Below are 20,619 nucleotides of genomic sequence, written 5' to 3'. Positions count from 1 at the left end.
TGACATAAAATTGTAAAATCAATTTAACACGTTACACTATTGAGGCAGAAGAACTCAAGCAGTATACATATCTCAAAAAGGACTGCAACATGTTAAAAGTTGAAGTGATCCGGACAAAGAAGATACCAGCCCTGGGGTACCAAAACTGATTGGCAAATTGCCACGAGATCCAATAACAGCCATTGTTGCAACAAATGAGATGATAAATGCTGCTAACAACTGAAAGAAGACCACTAATCACTGAAAAATCACAGCAGATTACGTATATAATCATACTCTATCAATCAAATGCATTTACTGTGGAAGCATCACAATGTCATAGTCACATTGCAGATAATCCTTCAAAATGATAACTTAGTTTATTAACATCAAATGTCAGAGTACAGAGCTGCCATATCTTGTAGGATATTTATTGCCTTACTGTAGACAAACACTTCAGTTCTGCAATATACCTGAAGGCGCAAGGAAAGCCATAAACTAGCTATCAACTCTGAAAAAGAAGTTCGCTGATACAAGGCCACATGCTCATTGAATTTGGCAAAGAAGTAGTCCTGTCCACCGCTTATATTTTGTTAGTACAACACACAACTTCTATAGCTTTGGAAGCATTTGAAGTAATAATCAAATCAGTAGAAAATATTTAACCATAAAAATGTTGAACTAAAACTTAACTATGATATATCATGCAAGGTTTTATGCCTGGGTACTCCCTTCTAGCCTGGCCAAAGAATACTCCTGTAAACTATATTGTCAATATCTCAACTATCTTGCGTGTTATGCTGCACGCTCTTTAAGCTGTTATCAGAATCCTCATTTCTTTGGAATCAATGACTTACATGTTTTCCTCTTAAGAAAATTTGTCTAAGTCATGCTATACATCTTATAAATCCAATACTAACAACTCAGCTTGCATGCTAATTCAAAAGATTGGAATCATAAGACTTAACTTCTACTCTAGGCATTCTTTCCAATCATTCCAGATGTATGGCAATTCATTAAACTTAATTTTACTTGAAAAGAATTAGCAATTGTCTAACAGACTAAACTTAGAAATTCAATGGAATTTCAAGAAAGAACAAGAAATAAAATATATGGAGTTAAGCTATTCCTTGACCCCAAAGAAAAAACAAATCAATTAGGTAAAACTCCAAAAGTATTAAGTTAAGCTCTTAACACTCTTCATGTGCAATACATTTGAATCTAAAACAACCATATTCACAATGCATTGCAAATATTCGACCACATGACTACTTGGTTGACTTGGTTTGGATTCTAGGTTAAGAAACTATCATCCCAAAAGTTAAATTTGATGGGTAAGATCCTTTCAATAACATATTTAGGCTCCAACATATTGAAAATTTTCAAAAATTGTTTGATTTGAAAATTCTTCCTCAGGTCTACCAAAATAGATAAACAACTATCATCTAATGCAAGAGATTAAGAAAAATAATTATACAAACATCTACCTCAGACTTGAAAGCCCTTATAGTTGATGAGCCATCAAGTGTCTCAGTAAATGATGAATATATTGGAGAACGAGAAACACTGTCCAGCCTCCGAAGCTCCCTTGATGTTGACCTGTAGAAGAACTGAAGTATTTCCACCTAATTAGAAGGATCTGATGTCCTTTCATTAAACTCAATTTAAAATGAAAATTCATCATACAAGTTTCCTCAACATTCCAGCCAAAAATAGTTTTGTTTGAACTTTAAAGTTTTAACCAAGTCAAACAAAAAGCCAGGAAACATATTCTTGCTGGTAAATGTTTTATCCTTGAACTCAGAATTTCTCGAAGTAATATTAGTTTATGATTTCAAAAGCCTTAAATCAAAGGCTAATGGGATTGAAGATATAGAGAGAAATTTGCTTTAATGCAAAAGCTATTATTTTAATATTGTCTAAGAAACAATTCCATAAATCAGATTCCAAGGGTAGAAAGGCTATGGGGGATGAATTGAAAACAATGCCTGTGCTTTAGGATAAAAAAAAGGTCTTCTATATCCAGCATACATATCAAAGCAGTTATTTTAATACCTGTTTTCTCCAAGTGCTATTAAAACGAAAAGCCTAAGTAACTTCTTATTGTTGAAACTTAAGCTGGTCCCTCATCTATTAAAAATATGCACTGTTCTTCAAAGGCTATTATATAACCATTCAAGAACATATGATTTAAGCTTTCATAGTCTATATGATATAAATTCTGTGAAACCTCTACTAAAGATTTGAAAGGTTTTATATCCACAACAAATGTCAAAAAACTCTCTCTTCAAAAATGGTAGTCATAAAAAAACCTCACATTTTCATCTATTCTTACTCTTCTAGAAGCACACAAATATGCACCATACAAGCAGTTAAATTCTTTTCAGGTATCATGTTTAATCACAAAATTTAATTTTAAAGCCAGAAGATTACCGGGTAATAACAAATACCTGTAGCTTGCTATAAATGAACCAAAATGGTAGAAGTAGAAGCAAGACGAAGACCTACATATATACACGCACCTTTTTAAACAACAGTTTTTTTCTCAGAATATATCGTTAAAACATTAGCTTTTTATCAGAGAACAACATTACAGGGGAAAAATTTATTACAGTACCTGTACATATGACAAAATTACTGCAATCCCCAAGAGGCCAACAAAATTGGCTACTAGAACGTTGAGGATAAATGGAAGAGAATCATCAATTGTGTAGAGATCTGAAGAAAACCTACAGAATGCAATTAAGGTAGGGTAAGCACATTACAAAATCAGTGAACAAGGCACCAATAAAGGGAAGAAAGTCTGTTTGGTAAGAGAAAGAGTAAGACATAACACAAGTGGCATGATCAAAAGCAGCACCCCATTCTAACCTATTAAGTATTCGTCCGCCTGGTGTCTGATCAAAGAATATAACAGGAGCATTAATGATTTTATTGATCAGCGTGTTGTGTGCCTGAACTGCAGCTTGTAAGCCACCATATGCAAATGAGAAAGCCCTCAACAATGTAAGAAATGAATTTGCGATACAAAAGGAGCAAAGGATGACCTGCACCATCAAATGGTAAGTCTGCTAAATTAGAAATAACCTCTCAAAGTCAGCATGTTTACTGTCCCAATATTTGATGCTACTGGAGAAACGAACATAACCACAAAAACCAGAAATTCTTACTATCAAGAGCAAATTTTTTCATATGTGAAAGGAAAAGTATTCAAGAATAAGTCTTTGAATAGTTTAGGTGAGTTTCATATCTTCTAGATCTAAGACCATGAATTCCCAACAGAAATTTGTAAGAACTTATTTCAAGTTTTTTTTCGATCTACCTAGGCTATGATGAAACAGAAGTTCAATTCATAACATAATTTAAAAAGAAAAAAAAAACTACATAACTGAGCGTTATAACTGTGATATCCACTATAACCTTATCATAACACAAATGTAAAGACATTTAGTCACAAAGTTGAAACAGCTTATTCAACCAAATAAATAGATGAGTTTGCAAAAACTTAAAACTATCAACATGGTCAAACTTGTTTTGACAGCTTATAGATAGCAGTTTGAAAGATATAGAAGTAAGGATCTCATCAATTAATCTAATCATACTAGGTTTAATATTGACTCCTAGAAACCACAAAAAAATTATCTCCTAGACAAAGGTGTAGAAGGACATATATACTAATTAGCATCATAGAGAAAACGAGGTAAACCAATTACCAAGTAAAAGGATGTGGAGTATTGTGTCTCACTGCTCCCAGTTGTATCAACCCAATATGACAGCCATAGGTCATTTCCATTACGAGAAGCTTGCATTAATATGGCTGAGAGGCATATTACAAGTGTAATGAACCAACCACAAAATGCAGCATAATTTCTGCAAGTTAACAATTAAATTATTATAGATGTTAACAGCAAAAGGGCCCGCGACATTATAAAATAGGGAGTCTGGAGATTTCTATTTGAGGTACTAAAATGTCCTTTACATATCATATCTTACTTGTATACAATAAGTTCAACTCTACCCTCTTTTCTCTGCTCAACTTCAAGGATGTCTTGAGCTCCATCTAACACAGACACAACATCCATCTCCTTGAGATGATCTGGTTTGTCTTGAGTGCAAGTACTTGTGCTGCATTCTTTTCTTTGGATGTGTAATGTATCAAATTCATTCAGTGAAGAGAAACCTGAATACATGGAAACTGCCAACTCATCCGAATTTCCCACCCACGTCACACGGCCTTTGTCCATTACAACAATCATATCAGCAGAAGATATTGCCTGTAAAGTTTAAAGGCAGATTACATCTATTTTAAAAATTGCACAACACTGGAATTTAAAATACATATTAAAAGCAAAATGTTCTTTATTTCTATCACTGCACAGTTTCAATACAGAAAACTTTGAAATCAATTAATACATCGTATAAGCATCTGAGTAAAGACACATTGGATATCCAAAGAAAACCGGAGAAACTCATGGAATAACCTGAACATTATGGGTACAAAGAATACGGGTCTTCTGAGACATCAGAGGGCCCATAATACCATTTGATAAAATCCACCTTGCAACTTGTGCATCAACTGCACTGAGGACATCGTCAAGCATATATATGTCGGCTCCATGATAGATAGCCCTGTTTGTTTCAAGACAGTAAATCAAGTATTAAGAGTGTGATAATTTAGGCTAATTCACTCAAAATTTAGACACAATGAGCATATAGATGACACAACCTTGCCAAAGCAAGACGAGCTCTCTGTCCACCAGATAAGTTGAGTCCTTTCTCTCCAATATAAGCCATGTCATTTCCAATCATTAATGAGATATCAACATCAAATGCACATGCCCTTACTACATCAGAATATCTGCTCCATATAAAATAATTTTGAAAGTTTAAAGCAGGAAAATGTCCTTTCAAAATATCTTAAAAAAAAATTTAAGATTTTACCAACTAACTGATACTAAAAACATATTCCAATATGAAAAGAAATGGAACAAAGAAGGCATATAATACAAGAAAAAAGAAAAGATATTTTTTTCTTTTAAAGTAAATAGAGATTAACACCTTTGTGGATCATAATTTTTTCCAAACAATATATTCTCACGTATAGTTCCCGACAAAATCCAGGGGACCTACAGTTCAGAAAATGAAAATGTATGAATATTCTGTATTTAATGTGCTTAGACATTGCAAGCTCAAGAAGTTTATAAACCTGTGGAACATATGCTATAGATCCAGTTGAATGTATCGATCCATGCACAAGCAGAGTTTCTCCCAATATAGAATTTAAGAGAGATGATTTACCAGAACCAACCTGTGTACATGTAGATAACTGAGAGAACATCATATACAAAAAAGAAGGAAATAATGCTTGAACAGAGCACAAGATTTTTATTATCAGAACTCTTATAAATTTTATATCTATTGTGAACCTGCATTCATAAGTTCATAATTATAATTTTATTCTAAGCATTTCTAGATGCCACATCTAGCATTCTAGAAAATTGTCAAGAAAATTTCTCCTTGGCTGAACCAGTATTAAACAAAATCTACATAGTAAAGTGAAAGACATTGATTACCCAAAGAAACAATAACATTGATGTATAAATATAAGTAGTCTCTCTTGATACAACCATTTCTAATCCCAGGATATAGGATAAGTCAAATCCTTAAGAAATAAATCTAACAGTAAAAATTTGGAAGGGTATATAGAGCTCAATCAATTCATAAGACCGATACAACCTCGTCCTACCCTTACCACTATAGCTAAATGCCAAGTAGGATAATAGTTTTATCACTTGTGCTATATATATACACACATAATTTTATATATAAATTGTTCCTACCTGATTAGAAGTTGCCAAGGATGATGATTTATTTGTTAAAGAACAATTCACTTACTTCATTTCAGCAAAATACTCGTCTAGAAGTCCACTCCTTGATGGGAAAATCAACTCATCTCAAAATCATTCACTAGCTTGTTCAAAAATAGTGATAGTATATTTTTCATTGACCTTTTAAGTATACAAAATTTAAAAAATCTGCGAACTACTTATGGTCAAGTGTTTTAAAAAAAAAAAAAAACAAAGCAAAAATAGAAATTTAGATGTTAGATCTTAACAACTCTTATTGTTCATAATGAATTTTTGACACAAACCAAACCATATTTTAGTGCAATAAAAATTAATTAGAGCTGAAGGTTAACAGATTGTAGGTTGGTCTTACTATCTAAACAAACTTTTGCATGATACATTGGAGAAATGTACATCATTGCCAAGATATTTGGGAACTCAAGACAAGGTACCATCAAATTAAAAATAACAAAAAAAATAAAAAAAAATTCTTAAATTTTGTATCACCTAATCCACTGCAGTTGTTATGTATAAAACAATAATAAATAAAAAGAATAATCAAAGTTTGTAGGCAGATACTTAACCTCCCCAATAATTGCAACAAGAGAACCCTTTGTTAGGTGTAGATTAACTTGATTTAACACCAAATTTCTATCCTTTTCATCACCACTAGACCAAGAACAAGATGCGTCATGCATGGTGACTACCATATCTTTAAAGGTAGAATCATATTGGTTATTTGATAAACAGAATGGAGAATTAACTTTCTGTTCCATTTCAGATTTGGAATCAGAACAACAGAGGAACCTGCTTAACCGTCTAGCTGATATGAAGGCCTGGAATCAAGTAAAGAGAAAGACATGAATAACTTTAATTTGAAACAATTATAACTCAATGCTAATAGGACATGGAAAACTCACATCAATCAGTCCATTAATGACCCATGGAAATGAATTGAGAGGAGAGATCAAACTATTAAACAAAGCAAGACAAGTGAAGACCTACAATAAGGATTCTAAGAGAGATCAATAACGCCAGTTACAACGTTGTTGTGAGCATACATAAAAAATATATATAAAAGAATTGAAACAAAAAGAAAGTTTCCATTAAGTTATCACAGGTGGTTTGAGAGTTTCAGCATACCGTTGCAGCATCAAGATCATATCCCATCAGCACAAAGAGTCCAAATGTGAACAAAGAAAAAAGTGTTGGTGTTGTAGCCCAAAAGAATACACACCATGCATCCAAGTACTTTCGTGTCTAGAAATTGGTCAAACAAAATGGTTGAGGCCCATTTAATAAGAATTAAAGAAAACAAATGCTATTTTATGTCTATCGTATCATTCTTTAAAGTATTAGTAATATCATACTGATAGATGCTTCACTTCGGAAGACCTTGTCTCCATCAACCAGCAAGAAAATAGATGCTCCCAGCCATACATCTTTAAAGTGCGAATATACGTTAAAATTTCTCCCGTCCTTCTAATCCTGTAATTAAATATAGGTCACATAACAAGAAGTGCTTCAAATGACATTTCTTTCACATACAATGACAGCTAATTTTATGTGAATAATATTATTGTTGCTATAATTGCTATAATTTTTCCATTGAAATTGCAATTAATAGCAAATGTCAACTTATCAAAAATAGATGCACAATTCATTAATGAAAAGCTCTCTCAGGGACAACTGTGCATTCCATTTGTGAAGTCTAAAAGGCAACTAGTTGATGTTTTCACTACAGGTCTAAGCTCAAAATGTTTTTATGAGGGGGAGCGGGAGCGTTGGTTATTGTAGGCTGACAAGAGAGTGTAAGCGATCTAGTGAGAAGAGTAGTCTTTTGTAGCTTATAGGCAACTGGTGTGTCTGAAATTTCAGTTTGGATTATCCTCCTTCTATATAAAATTCAACTTGTAACTATGAAAGAGATGAATGAAAAAGTGAACAAGAAAGAAGGTAGAAATTTCCCTCCTTTTCTCAAACATCACTGAAAAATCTATTCATTCTCACCTTCTCTCTCACAACCATCACAATTCAAATTGGATCATACTGGATAGAGAGCAATTTATGGAACTGAAGTTCAAATTTACATTATTCCTGTATGATATTATCCTAAGGTAATTAAACATCTGCCCTCCAACACTGATATTTAAATATTAACTTCCTAATTCGCACTTGAAGTCATCTCATATGTAGGCAAGTATATCTAGTTAATCTTCAAAGAAACATTATTACAATCATAAATTGATTTTACAAAGTTCGCTGGGACTATAAAGAATAAACACCTATATGGGAAACATATATGTACCTTTCATCCTTTTGCTTCATCATTTTCTCTGTAGCATTTGCAATTAATGAAGAAATCCATTTATTCACTGCAGAAAAGTAGTATGCATTATGAAAAATCTTTTGCCCTCAGCAAAATGAAACAACATGATTTTGTTTAGAGCATTTGGTGAATCACTGAAACAAAGAAAACTATTAATCATGCATGATCAACATAAATAAAGTAAACCACTATAATCTAACAAAACTATCCATAATATCAAGAGTCAACACTGAAACTTTCAGATGCCAACAAAATGATAACATATATAAAAACTATTTTATACTTAATACCAAATGGCTCATTGTTCAAAAGGGATTCAAGGAGATCTAAAGTTACCACCAAATCCAAAACCTTCCACACGCAAGTCACATATCAAAAACAATCACAACAAATACAACCATAACCATGATACAATAATAATCACAAACACCGTTTATTATCATTTAATTAAGGTAACAGAGAAGAAATGGAATTCAAACTTAGAGACCCCTTGATTACTTGGCCCTAACAAGCTATATCATACCTGGTATGAGTAAAATGGTGATGGCAAGTCCTGAAACAAAAGCAAATTTGACTTGTGTATAGAGAAGATATAGCGCTATTCCAATTTGTAAAGGCAGGCTGAAAATCCATTTAAAAAAGAAAAAAACTAAACAATTAAAACACTTACCAAGGATCAAACCATAAATGCAATTAAATCAAAATTACTAGTACTACTAAAACAGCAATTCAAAATAAATTTTGGTTGATACTTTAATCTCAAAGATTGATACTTAATGACTATTAAACTGAAAGTAAAGAGAACAAAGAGTAAATCTGCTAAGTTTGATGCCAAGTGACAATGGAAAAAGCAGAATAATATAAAGTTTCATAACAAGCTTGTAGTGGCATCATTTGAATCTTTACTTAATTGTTTCTCCTTTTTCTAATAGATTTTGGTATAGGCCTAAACCATATTTAGCAGAAGATTTCAACTAAAAAGGAAACATTAAGACTAAAAAGAATTAAACTATTGGCTTTAGGAGATATCTCTAATGTAGGGAATATATTATATATCTATCTTACAACTATGCTGGCCACTACTCATCACATTTGACCAGTCATACTCTACAAGATAAGAGCGCTCCCTAGCCATTGTGTAACAATACTAAGTTAAGGCTGGACAATTGGGTTATAATCATTTGGACACTATACCTCCAAAGTTGGTTTTTAAGGGTCCCTCAAAGTTAGTTTTTGAGGGTAAAGTCTACTCAAGCTTACAAAGTATAAGTATTAGAACAGACATATGTAAGGATGTCCCTTGCTGCACACGAGGAACTGGAGCAGGGGGCAAGTAGCTACTTGGTATCTGCAAAATCTACAAAGTCACCTAGCTCAGTTTATGAACCACTATGGTTGTCACTTCAAAAGCATATGGTTAATTGTTTAGCAATTGTGTTTATAAACACTTGTGCACCACTCCTTCACAAGTTGGCTCTTAATGATGAGTTATACCCAATGTGTTGTCTATTGTTATTTCTTATCAAATGCAAAAAGAGATAAAAATAAAAATACAATATTCCAAACAACACATAATCTCAATATTCAAGAAAAACTAAATAAAATTTTTGCATACACATAAGCTAGTATATTTGATACAAACATTATAAGAATGTGAGAATTTTTTTAATTAATAACTGGATAGTCAAAAAGTCTAGTCAAAATGCATGGAAAAGAGTTTTGAATCGAAAGTAGGTCCCGTTTTTGTAAGACAATATTAAATAAATTCTGGGAAAATATAAGGACTTTGAATATGTCTAAAGGTCATCTAGAATATTATTGTAGGATAGTACTATCAGAGGGAATGCAATATCCACTCATGGGGCAGATTTTAGATTTGAAAATGTTAGAGCTCAGGTATACGTAAAGAAAATAAGAAGAAGCAAAAACATCAATCCAAATAAACAGGCTGTGAAAATGCTAAATAACTCTAGCAATGGAAGTACAGGTGGCGAAGGTGAGGATTCAACAAGTGGCAGCATTTCAGAAATGATACAAATAGCAGATCATGGCAGAAAGCCTGCAGATGACAGCAATTCAGAAATAACACAAGCTGCAGTACATCAGCAAGAAAAAAGGGATATGCAGAAAAAAGAGGGAACTGCGGTTATATTGGCTGATGAGCTTGTGAATCAAGACTGGAGGAGCAACAATGGGGAGAAAGAAAAGATAAAGAGCCTGGAGAGTATGGAGAAGGCAGAGAAGTCATTAGAAAAAGGAGAAGATTGAGGAGAGAACCAGCCTCTCGAAAGCTGGAAACGGTTCTTGGTTATTCTTGTTGGTTTTACTTTGTCTTTTATGTTTTTGGTTTGTAAACAAAGATACAAATGACACCAGTTATGAGTTGAGTTTCTGGCATAATTACTCATTTGTTCTGGATTTAGTATGATAAATGGTCAAGCTGGATGCTACATCTTTATTTATACAACGTGATCAATACAAATAGTATTATCTTCAATATTGTTTCATACAGAGTTACATTTACAGTCGTCAATATCACAAAGAACTTAACAATTAAACAATAGTCTTGTGAAGATCTGCAGTTAGGACAAGGTTGAGAGATATAAGCAGCCTCCGCTTACTCCAGATTCCTATCAAAAGATTTCGGGTTATAAAATTTAGTTTTTTCTCTATAATTCCTAACATTCAGTTGTTTTGGTATTTCCTTTATTTCTCCTAAAGAAATATTGACTCCAATGGTCATTAGAGTAATTCAATGTATTCTAGTAATTTCTAGTAGACTATTGTTTTGTATTGCCATCAATATTTAAAAAATTTAGAAAAGAACAAAGATAAAGAAAAAGAAAAACAGCGAACAAAGGAAAATATAATGAGTTGTAAATTTACCAAATAATTATATTATTACCTCCACATATCATTCAAACTATGGCCCAAATTCACAATTCGATCAGCATCTACAGACATGAATGTCTGTATCTCCCCACTAGAAAATTTTGATCTCTCTGCTAAGCTAACATATAGACACTGAGATCAAAGTGTGAATGATAGTAAAGCAGACAATAAAAGCAAGAGAAGATAAAATCTACTGAATGGCTAAGAAAATGAGAGAAAACACATAAATATTCAACTTATGTATCTAACAAACTTCATAATCACAAAGTTTACCGACCAAAAAATAAACAGTCAACATTATCTTGAAGAAGTCGTAAAACATTTCCATAATAAACACAAAAAGTAAATTAAATTTGGTGCTTTCAATTTAAATAAATAAACTATAATATTAATAAACTCATGTGATTGCCAAAAACACTGAATTAGTTTCCTAATCCAAATCTCATTAGTTCCTCATTTCATCAAGCATCATTCTTCACATTGAGCACCTCAAATCCTAACTTATATTTGATCTCTTCCAAGATGTTTCTTTGACTATATCTTTTCTATAAATCATAGTAAATTTTATAACCATATCAATTAACTTACTGATTTGAGAAATATTCTACCAACATCTAGTGTTCAAAAAGAATTTATCAATTCTATTATTTATTGTACATTACGATGATGTCCTCTCCGATGAATATGAAAGAATAATATTTTTAGTTATTTCCTATCTTTCATTTCTCCCTCCAAATTCACACTTATTCCTAGTGTTTTATAAGGCAATAAGCGATAGCTTAATAGGCACTATCGTCTACCACACTCATCAAAAATAGTTGTCTTGACATACACACTTTATAGGACAGCAGCTGATAACAAGTTAAAAACTCTAAGGTTGATTTTTGTTCAATAGAAGATCTTTGATACAAGGACTAGTTCATTTGAGGCATAGACTTGTTTCTCATTATGTTTGTATGGGGTGGTTATCCCTCCTTAGATTTTGAATTTGTAAGTTGGTCTTAGCTTTTTTTTTTCAAAAAACTTTGCCTAGATCTCAACAAGTAATAAACTAAACTTTCATGTAAATAAGTTCCAAAACAAACAGTTAACAACTCTTCTATAGCTAAGCAATTGCAATGTGTCTCAGTACACATCAAATAAAGCTACAACAAATCTTTAGCATAACAAAAGGAGAAGATTTAATTGTAAAAGTGAACATATTGTTCAATTCAATAATATATTGTCTACTAACATATAAACTCATGTTTCAAAACTTAGCCAACAATACAATTTAACATACCTTCTGATAAATGACAGTCATCATACTTGATCGTAATTTGAACTTCAGCTTTGACAAATGAAAAGTATATTGCGTATCAAGAAAGGACCTGTATCATTGGCACGATCCTTCAATGATTATATCTTTTCACTTTATAATAGCAAGAGCAATATAAAATTTTGTTACTATGCCCTGGAAATTAAGAACTGATTTTTAAGCAGAGGGCTTAAACAATGAGGTTTATTCTAGAAATGCTATAATTACCATAATTGCAAGCTATATGATTATAATCTTTAAATGCACATACTCAGCCTTCAATCATGGAACCCTATTAGACATATGAACCAGCAACATAAGAGGCACTTTAGTTTGAGAATTTGAATACTTGTGGTAAGGCTAAATAAATGGCCAACATAATAGAATATCTGGGTTGGATGGTAGGAGGACCTCTATTTCTTGTTCCAATAAGACTCCTCAAGAGCCCTGTGTCTACCAATTATCACATAAAATTAATCAATTTAACAAAGACTGGACAAAAAAACAAGCCTGCTATTTGATTCAACACAATATCACTTTTAAGAATTCCATAGAATTGAGCATAGATATATATCTAAAAAAGCATCAATTAGTCCTAAAACATTAATGAACCCAATCATAACTATGTCTCATAATACCTTTTTTAGCTTCTAGTCACTTTCGGAAGTCTACTTCTTAGTTCAAACTCTGTTTTACTGACTAAATCAACGAATTAGAAAATCTGTCCATCTCAATGGGAATTGAGTTAAGTTTATAAACATACAGCCTATAATTTGATTATTGTGTAAATTCATTGATTTGAAGTTCATTTGATAATGGCTCGACCTTTGTTTGATACCAAAGATTGGAGCTGAAGAATTTGCAATAATGCATCACTGCATTCTCTGGATATTGAGGAATCAAAAGAGACCCATTAGGAGAAAGATTTATACAGGAGAATATCTTAAAGATCAGTTTTTGTTTTATTTTTTAATATTAAACAACAGAAAATCTTAATAGTTAGATAGAATTAAAAGAACTACACTATAGGATCCTTTTTCATAGGGATTCATCCATAACAGTGATTCACTTAAGAGCAATTATGATACAGATCAATAAAGTAACTTTGTCATATTTCATGAAATCAAGAAGTAGAAACTATCAAACAAGATTCTCTCAGGAGGTCAAAAATGTATTTGTGACCTAAAAGTGATCTTTTTTTTAATTTTATTAATTAGTAACCTTAACAAAATGAGAGATTTTATTTAGGCTTGACTTAAGACCGTTTAGTTCACCCAAAAATAAGATAAACACTCTTCCCACCTAACTTATTTTTGCTGTCTAGTCCTACTTTGCTTAGAACTACAATAATTCAAAAACTTATCAAGGTAAGCAATTACTAGAAATGCAAACTACTAGTAAAAACAACAAACAAAGAAAATATAAATTCATTTTTCAACAAAAGGTAAATATACTTAAGAATAGATGTAAGACCCAAAGCTATTGCAAGAACAAAGCCATCCAAATGCCCAGAACCTGACAGAAGAAACAAAGGGATAAATATTAGTCAATAAAGCTTATATCCTGTTGAAACTTCATAATAACAGGATTATTGAGCAGCAAACATTAAAACTATAGGGCAGGCATTCATTTGAATATTGAATGTTCTATTGCTAGCTAAAACATGAATTGAGAAAATGTCAAACAATTATCCAACACATTAGTTAGCTACTAAAATCACTGGGCATTCAACCAACTACAAACAGAACTGTTGTGACTTAGACTAAATTGAATGCTAAATCATAAAATACAGAAAAAGAAAACAACAGAACAAGAAGGGAACAATTTTGAATCATAAACCTTAACTCCTCAAAATCAACTGAGAAGCAAACATTACATTAGTATTTATAGCACAAATAATAACCCAAAAGTCAGTAATTTAGTTGCCATTACAAACAGCAGCACTAAACTTCATGTTGCAGCTACATTTACTAAAGCAGAGAAACAATCTATACAAAAAAAGTCAAGCTATTATGATGATTAATAATTGTAAACACTGACAATCGAAAACAGACCAAATGTTGATAAGTAAATCACCCCTTGAAAACACTTACTAGTCCAGGAATCATAAAGTGCAGCATTCCATACACCAATACATTATCATCTTTAACATGTAAACACTGACAATCAAAAACAGACCAAATGTTGATAAGTAAATCACCTCTTGAAAACACTTACTTGTCTAGGAATCATAAAGTGCAGCATTCCATATACCAACACATTATCATCTTTAACATAATTTGATTAACAGGGTGAAGTACTTTGGCTATTCATATTGCCTAACTTTCTAACAGATTGATACTTGCAAAAACTAAACAGAAGAACAGACATATTGACAAGAAAAGAAGTAATTAATTAACTCAATATTACATCTGCACATGATAAACACATGCATGAAACAGTGACGGGTGCTTTGAATTATATCATCTGATTATAGAAGGCATAACTTAGTCATGCTAAAAGCATCCACAGGCATTAAGTGAAACTGACAACAGAATCTTACAAGCAAACACAGCTAGAAGAACCATTCTTGAAAGATATTTTAGCTGTGATGCAGTTTTCATTTAATACAAAATCACCTAAGTTTTCAAACCAAATTACAATGAAATATTCAGAAGCTAATACAAAGGATTGACAAAGTAAACGCTGAATTCAAATTATGCGATGCATTTCCACATTCTAACAGTGCAACTAAGAACTGAAAATGCCACAAACCTTGTTGAAGAAATTTAATGAGTCTATTTAGAAGCAATGGTCCAGCAAAGCCGATGCAATCATTGAGCACCTGAAATATATTATTTTTAGTCATATAACAGTGGTCCCAGTAACTTATTAATGCCCTGAAATGGATTTAATCTTAGGATCTTCCAGCTGTTATATTGAACTACTAAACAGATATGTGTACATCTGCATGACACAAATGAATAAAAGCACATACAAAAACAAAGGAGGGAAAAATGAATGATAACTATGGCTCAACAAAATGGGATTGATCTTGCAAGTCTGTTTCCCTACCAATTTTATTTTGAGAATAAACCATAAATTTTAGTAGAACTCATCGATTTTGAAAATTATACATGTCTAAGATATCTTTTCAAGCTTGTGAGTCTGCACATCTAGGTGGAAAGCATACGATGAGAAATAATACCTTTAACAATCCCAGACAAAGATATGGGTATCCATATGCACAACATATTGCTCTAAGTAATGACGGATTGCCACTCTCCTGAGTTGCCCAGCAGCTTAAAAAGTTATAATGACAGGCAGAAGGATCCATATCAACAGGCAGCTCAAGCAAATCTTCAAATTCAAGTTGCTTTGTCAATCCACGATTCATCATAGAATTGATAGATTCAAAGGTAAGATCCCAATAGCTTTGATTGTATCCCTTTGACAGCCAGACAATACCAGAAAATGCAAGTAATTAGTGACTTCCAGAAAAATAAAGACTAATAAACAGCTTTAAGCAGGTCCATTATTGCAAACAGGCCAGTCAAACAGCTCTCTTTCATCCAAACTTTATTCAGATATTCAATATACAAAATAAGAATATCCAACCACTAGTAGTTCCAATCAGTTCCAACAATAACTGCAATCAAAAATTTTTTAGAGAATGTTGGATCTAGCTCATATTTACCTAGTTTATAAAACATTAAAAAATTTAGTTGCAGACCATAGGATGACCTAGTGGAAATCATACACACACACACACACATATATATAGCAATAATTTTTTAAATAATTCTGACTAAATATCTTAAGGTTCCTGAAGGAATGCTTTATCAGTTGGTCATGAACTACACAATATGTGTTTTGCAGTTTTGAACACAGTAAGTTGAAACACATTTGATCATGCACAAGCTAGAGGAATGTCATTTACTGATTCACAGAGTGCTCACTTGATGGAACACCTCAAGAAAATTTTTGCTTCATGGCCAGGCTGTGAGTTAGCACTTCAGAGGCCTAAATTCACTAATGTGCAACTAAATTATTTGCCAAAAATTCTTCAAAGCATGTCCGTTAACGTAATAAAGCAGCAGTTAAAAAATGTAAAATGTTATATAATTCAGATAAATATATAATTAAGACACCATACTATATCTAATACTACCGTATTCATCTTATTGGTCAAGGTCAAAATATAACTTTACACGTTATGCAAATTTCCTGTCTGATGGGACAGATTAGCAGTCAAGTAGGTATGTTTCTGCAATAGTAGGGTTAGAATGATCTTCATGATTTAATATATAAAACCAGAATCATATTGGTGAGAAAAAAGGGCAAATTTTCTGGTTTAGAATAAAATATCGAAAAGGTTCAAACACCTAACAGCTCTCCTCCCCACCTCTTCCCCTTTCATCTAATAAAAACTATAATCAGTCTCATGTTGACAATTTCATGGCATACAAATTGAGAAGTAACAGTATTTGATAACAGATGGCATATGTAAAGAACAATGATACAACAAATCATTGAAAAGTGAATTGAAGAAAAAGAAAAGTGCCAAATACTTACAGAGACCCTAGAACCTTCCTCGACATCAATGTCAACAACAAGAAGTGATTCTTCTATTGAACTACAATTCACATTAACAGACACCACATTCAGTAAATTCCTACAGGACAAACTGCTCAAGAAAATTACATTTACTCATATGTAAATATTGGATCAGATAATCACATTAGTAGATGATGAATGCAAAAAGTACATCCAGATATTGAATCTGATTATCAAACTAGTAGATGAAGAATTTTGTAATAACAAGATAATTTTTAACAAACAGATGATTAAAGTGAAGCCAATAAATGTCAATTCTTTAATTAAAAGCAGAACAGACAGGGATGAATGCATTTTATGTTACCAAAGTAGTTCAAAGTTGATGATCAATGTGACTGCAATGGATAAGTTTAAAAGTTAGAATATGAGAATAGTTAAACAGTAAACACAATGCACGCTGATCTCTAGCATGAGTGATAAGAATAACTATGAAAAAAATCAGAATCTGGGGTGCATGAGGGAGATATTTACACTTCCCATTTAAAAGAAAATTCCCCCCTATTTACATTTCAAAATTTTAAAGAATGATATCCAATCATGACATTGTCAAAGATTGATATCAACGACACCATGACGCATTCTTGTTTGCACATATAGTAGTACTCCTTACATGGATTTTCAAACATGTATATGCTTATTTCAATAATCAATATCACTAATGCAATATGACCACAATATTCTAGTAGCTAACAAACCAGTAGGACTACCTGATTGGCTCTAACGATTTTTTTTAACAAAAATCCAAAAAGGGTTTTAGAAAGCATGATTGACAGAGTGATACCTTCTCTTAGAAGATGCTCGCCTTATCCTGATAATGTTAATAGAAATGCCAAACATTATATCCAATAACACAATAAAACTCTCTTTTAGACATTCCCAAACCTGTGCCACAAACTTGAAACGTATTATAATAATATCTACAGCATAATTAAAATACTAAAAGCTAAGTTTCATTATATGTAAATGGAAGAAATTATTAACTAATGATTGCTATAAAATTCCTATAATATTTTGAAAAGTAAATGATAGCCACTCCAAGAATTGCATTAAGCACACACCTAGCTAAGCCATTCAACTTTAAGGTTTCATCTTTGATATTATAAATATTTAATATAAATAGACATGTTTTTAATCCATCAAAAATGGAAATCTGGAAAAAAAAAATTTACATATTAAGGCAAGAATAAGCTGTGTAGGAAGCAAAAAGTAATACCTCCAATGAAGAAAAAACTCCTTGCAGATGAAGAATTCCTGTTACTGGCTTTACAATCCACCAGAAACATAGGATATAGTTGCAAAATATGTAGTGAAAAGAGGCACACCTTGAGAAGAGTATGATAATCATCTATATATTTTTTAAAAGGGAAAGTGTTAGAATACAAACATCAAGCTATCACAACAAAATGCATAACAGATACAGCCAACAACCAAAAATTAGCAAACTTACCCACACAGCAAACTGAGAACATCGGAAAAGCCAGTCATGATACAAAAATTCTCTGTGAAGTCTTTCCTTCAGAAGCAAAATTATGTCCACAGATGACAAACATGCTCCAAGGAGCGGTAGAAAATACAAAACAACCTTTTCTATAAAGTTTACCTAAGTAATTTAAGTCAAATGGTTAGTATATGTTACAACTTCCCACAAACAAAATTTGGCATCATAGCTATTATTTTTCTACCCTAGATATAACTACTCAATGATAAAAATTACATAAAAGGAAGAGTATCACTCTTAGTTTCCTATTTGAGAAAATATTAGAAAAGGATCGGTACTCAAAGTGCAGCATATTAGTAGAATAACACTGTACAAGCAGACCTTGTAGGAAAATAAGAAAGCATACAGCAGAATTTCAGCAAATTATTAATATAAATCAATAGAAGCAGAGAGGAAATGAAGGAGAAAAAAAAGAAGGAAACTGTGAATTTTAGGGTTTATTCACTTCACCTCATTTCTGTACAAATCAGCCCTAATATATATACACATAAGACAGTAACAGACTGCTTAATCTAAGGGATTTGTTTCCTTCTTAAAGAAAGAAATTAATAACAAATCATCTAAAAATAGGAAACCTAAATATACACCGTAATTAAAATATTAAGATCCCTAGAAAATAGTAACAATATCTCTAACAGCTACAATATCTCCAACACTCCCCCTCAAATTGGGTTGTATATGTTTATTAGACCCAGCTTGCTACATAAACCGTCAAATACAACTCTAGGAACTGGCTTGGTGAGTATGTCTGCATTTTGTAATGATGAGGAGATATAGATAGGTTCAACTATCCCTCCTTCCATTTTTTCCTTGATGAAATGCTTGTCAATTTCAATATGTTTGGTTCGGTCATGCTGAACAGGGTTCTTGGCAATGCTTATTGCTAATTGGCTATCACTTAGTAGCTTGATTGAACCATCTATAGGAACCGTCAACTCAACTAGCAATCGTTTCAGCCATATTCCTTCACAAATCCCTTGAGCCATGGCTCTAAACTGGGCCTCAGCATTGCTTGTCGCCACAACTGACTGCTTTTTACTCCTCCAAGTTGTTAAATTACCCCAGACACAAGTACACAACCCTGAGGTAGATCTTCTATCAGTTATAGATTCAGCCCAATCTGCATCTGAGTATACTTCAACTTCTCTCGCTGCATTCTTCTTGAAAAACAGTCCCTTACCAGGTGTCATTTTTAGGTATCTCAGTATCCTTTGAACTGCTGTCATATGTTCCTCAGTAGGATTATTCATGTACTGACTTACAACACTCACCGAGAAGGCAATATCAGGTCTTGTATGAGAAAGATAGATCAACTTCCCTACAAGTCTTTGATACCTCCCCTTTTCAATAGGAGCACTGTCTTGAATTGACCCAAGTTTAGTAGTAGAGTCCATTGGTGTGTCGGCTGGTTTGCAGTCAAGCATGGCAGTGTCTTTCAGTAGGTCTAACACATACTTCCTTTGTGAGACAAAAATTCCTTTCTTTGACCTAGTTATCTTCATCCCAAGGAAGTACTTAAGGTTTCCTAGATCTTTGATCTCAAACTCTTTCATAAGAACATTTTTAATTCTAGGTATTTCCTCTTTATCGTTCCCTGTAAGCACAATATCGTCCACATAGACTATTAATACTGCCACTTTACCAACCGAAGAATGTTTTATGAACATTGTGTGATCTATTTGTCCTTGAGTGTACCCATGTTGTTTTAGCACCTTAGAAAATCTCTCAAACCATGCTCTCGGAGATTGTTTGAGTCCATACAACGATCTCTTCAACCTTCACACCTTTCCTCTATTAGCAGCACTTTCAGTCCCAAGAGGAACCTCCATATACACCTCTTCTTCTAGATTGCCGTTCAAAAATGCATTCTTGACATCTAGTTGGTATAAAGGTCAGTCAAGATTTGTTGCTAGAGATAATAGAACCCGAATAGAATTCAACTTTGCCATAGGTGCAACAGTTTCTAGATAGTCAATGTCATATGACTGAGTGAAACCTTTAGCAACCAATCTTGCTTTAAACCTCTCAATGCTACCATCAGCTTTGGTTTTCACAGTGAAGACCCATTTGCAACCAACTGGCTTCTTTCCACTCGACAAATCACATAGTTCCCAGGTTTGGTTCTTCTCTAGGGCTTTCAATTCTTCTTCTACAGCCTTCTTCCATTCGGTAACTGACAATG

At 32.7% G+C, this 20,619-nt stretch overlaps 1 protein-coding gene across 3 annotated transcripts in view; it reads right to left on the bottom strand.

Moving 5' to 3' along the window:
- The window catches only part of LOC123212094 (ABC transporter C family member 13), a 28,862-nt gene that overhangs the window by 2,636 nt on the left and 5,607 nt on the right, over positions 1 to 20,619 (bottom strand). For 2 of the 3 annotated variants that reach the window (XM_044631134.1, XM_044631135.1), the window contains 27 exons: positions 18,387 to 18,539; positions 18,153 to 18,284; positions 17,721 to 17,821; positions 16,898 to 16,958; positions 15,531 to 15,770; positions 15,098 to 15,167; positions 13,798 to 13,858; positions 12,329 to 12,416; positions 11,060 to 11,178; positions 8,678 to 8,775; positions 8,134 to 8,200; positions 7,196 to 7,313; positions 6,969 to 7,085; positions 6,746 to 6,826; positions 6,410 to 6,661; positions 5,186 to 5,287; positions 5,038 to 5,105; positions 4,706 to 4,837; positions 4,461 to 4,608; positions 3,973 to 4,253; positions 3,693 to 3,849; positions 2,851 to 3,026; positions 2,597 to 2,708; positions 2,430 to 2,483; positions 1,467 to 1,589; positions 453 to 551; positions 127 to 219 (listed from right to left, as the gene is read on the bottom strand). In XM_044631134.1, the coding sequence (XP_044487069.1) occupies positions 127 to 219; positions 453 to 551; positions 1,467 to 1,589; positions 2,430 to 2,483; positions 2,597 to 2,708; positions 2,851 to 3,026; positions 3,693 to 3,849; positions 3,973 to 4,253; positions 4,461 to 4,608; positions 4,706 to 4,837; positions 5,038 to 5,105; positions 5,186 to 5,287; positions 6,410 to 6,661; positions 6,746 to 6,826; positions 6,969 to 7,085; positions 7,196 to 7,313; positions 8,134 to 8,200; positions 8,678 to 8,775; positions 11,060 to 11,178; positions 12,329 to 12,416; positions 13,798 to 13,858; positions 15,098 to 15,167; positions 15,531 to 15,770; positions 16,898 to 16,958; positions 17,721 to 17,821; positions 18,153 to 18,284; positions 18,387 to 18,539 (3,303 nt within the window). Of the gene's footprint in view, positions 1 to 71; positions 220 to 452; positions 552 to 1,466; positions 1,590 to 2,429; positions 2,484 to 2,596; positions 2,709 to 2,850; positions 3,027 to 3,692; positions 3,850 to 3,972; positions 4,254 to 4,460; positions 4,609 to 4,705; positions 4,838 to 5,037; positions 5,106 to 5,185; positions 5,288 to 6,409; positions 6,662 to 6,745; positions 6,827 to 6,968; positions 7,086 to 7,195; positions 7,314 to 8,133; positions 8,201 to 8,677; positions 8,776 to 11,059; positions 11,179 to 12,328; positions 12,417 to 13,797; positions 13,859 to 15,097; positions 15,168 to 15,530; positions 15,771 to 16,897; positions 16,959 to 17,720; positions 17,822 to 18,152; positions 18,285 to 18,386; positions 18,540 to 20,619 lie in introns of all 3 variants that reach the window. The other variant, XM_044631136.1, reaches the window with a different exon arrangement.

This window comes from Mangifera indica, chromosome 3, assembly GCF_011075055.1.
Source record: "Mangifera indica cultivar Alphonso chromosome 3, CATAS_Mindica_2.1, whole genome shotgun sequence".
NCBI lineage: Eukaryota > Viridiplantae > Streptophyta > Magnoliopsida > Sapindales > Anacardiaceae > Mangifera > Mangifera indica.
The sequence above is the reverse complement of the archived record's forward strand: the minus strand, read 5'-3'. Positions and strand labels throughout refer to the sequence as shown.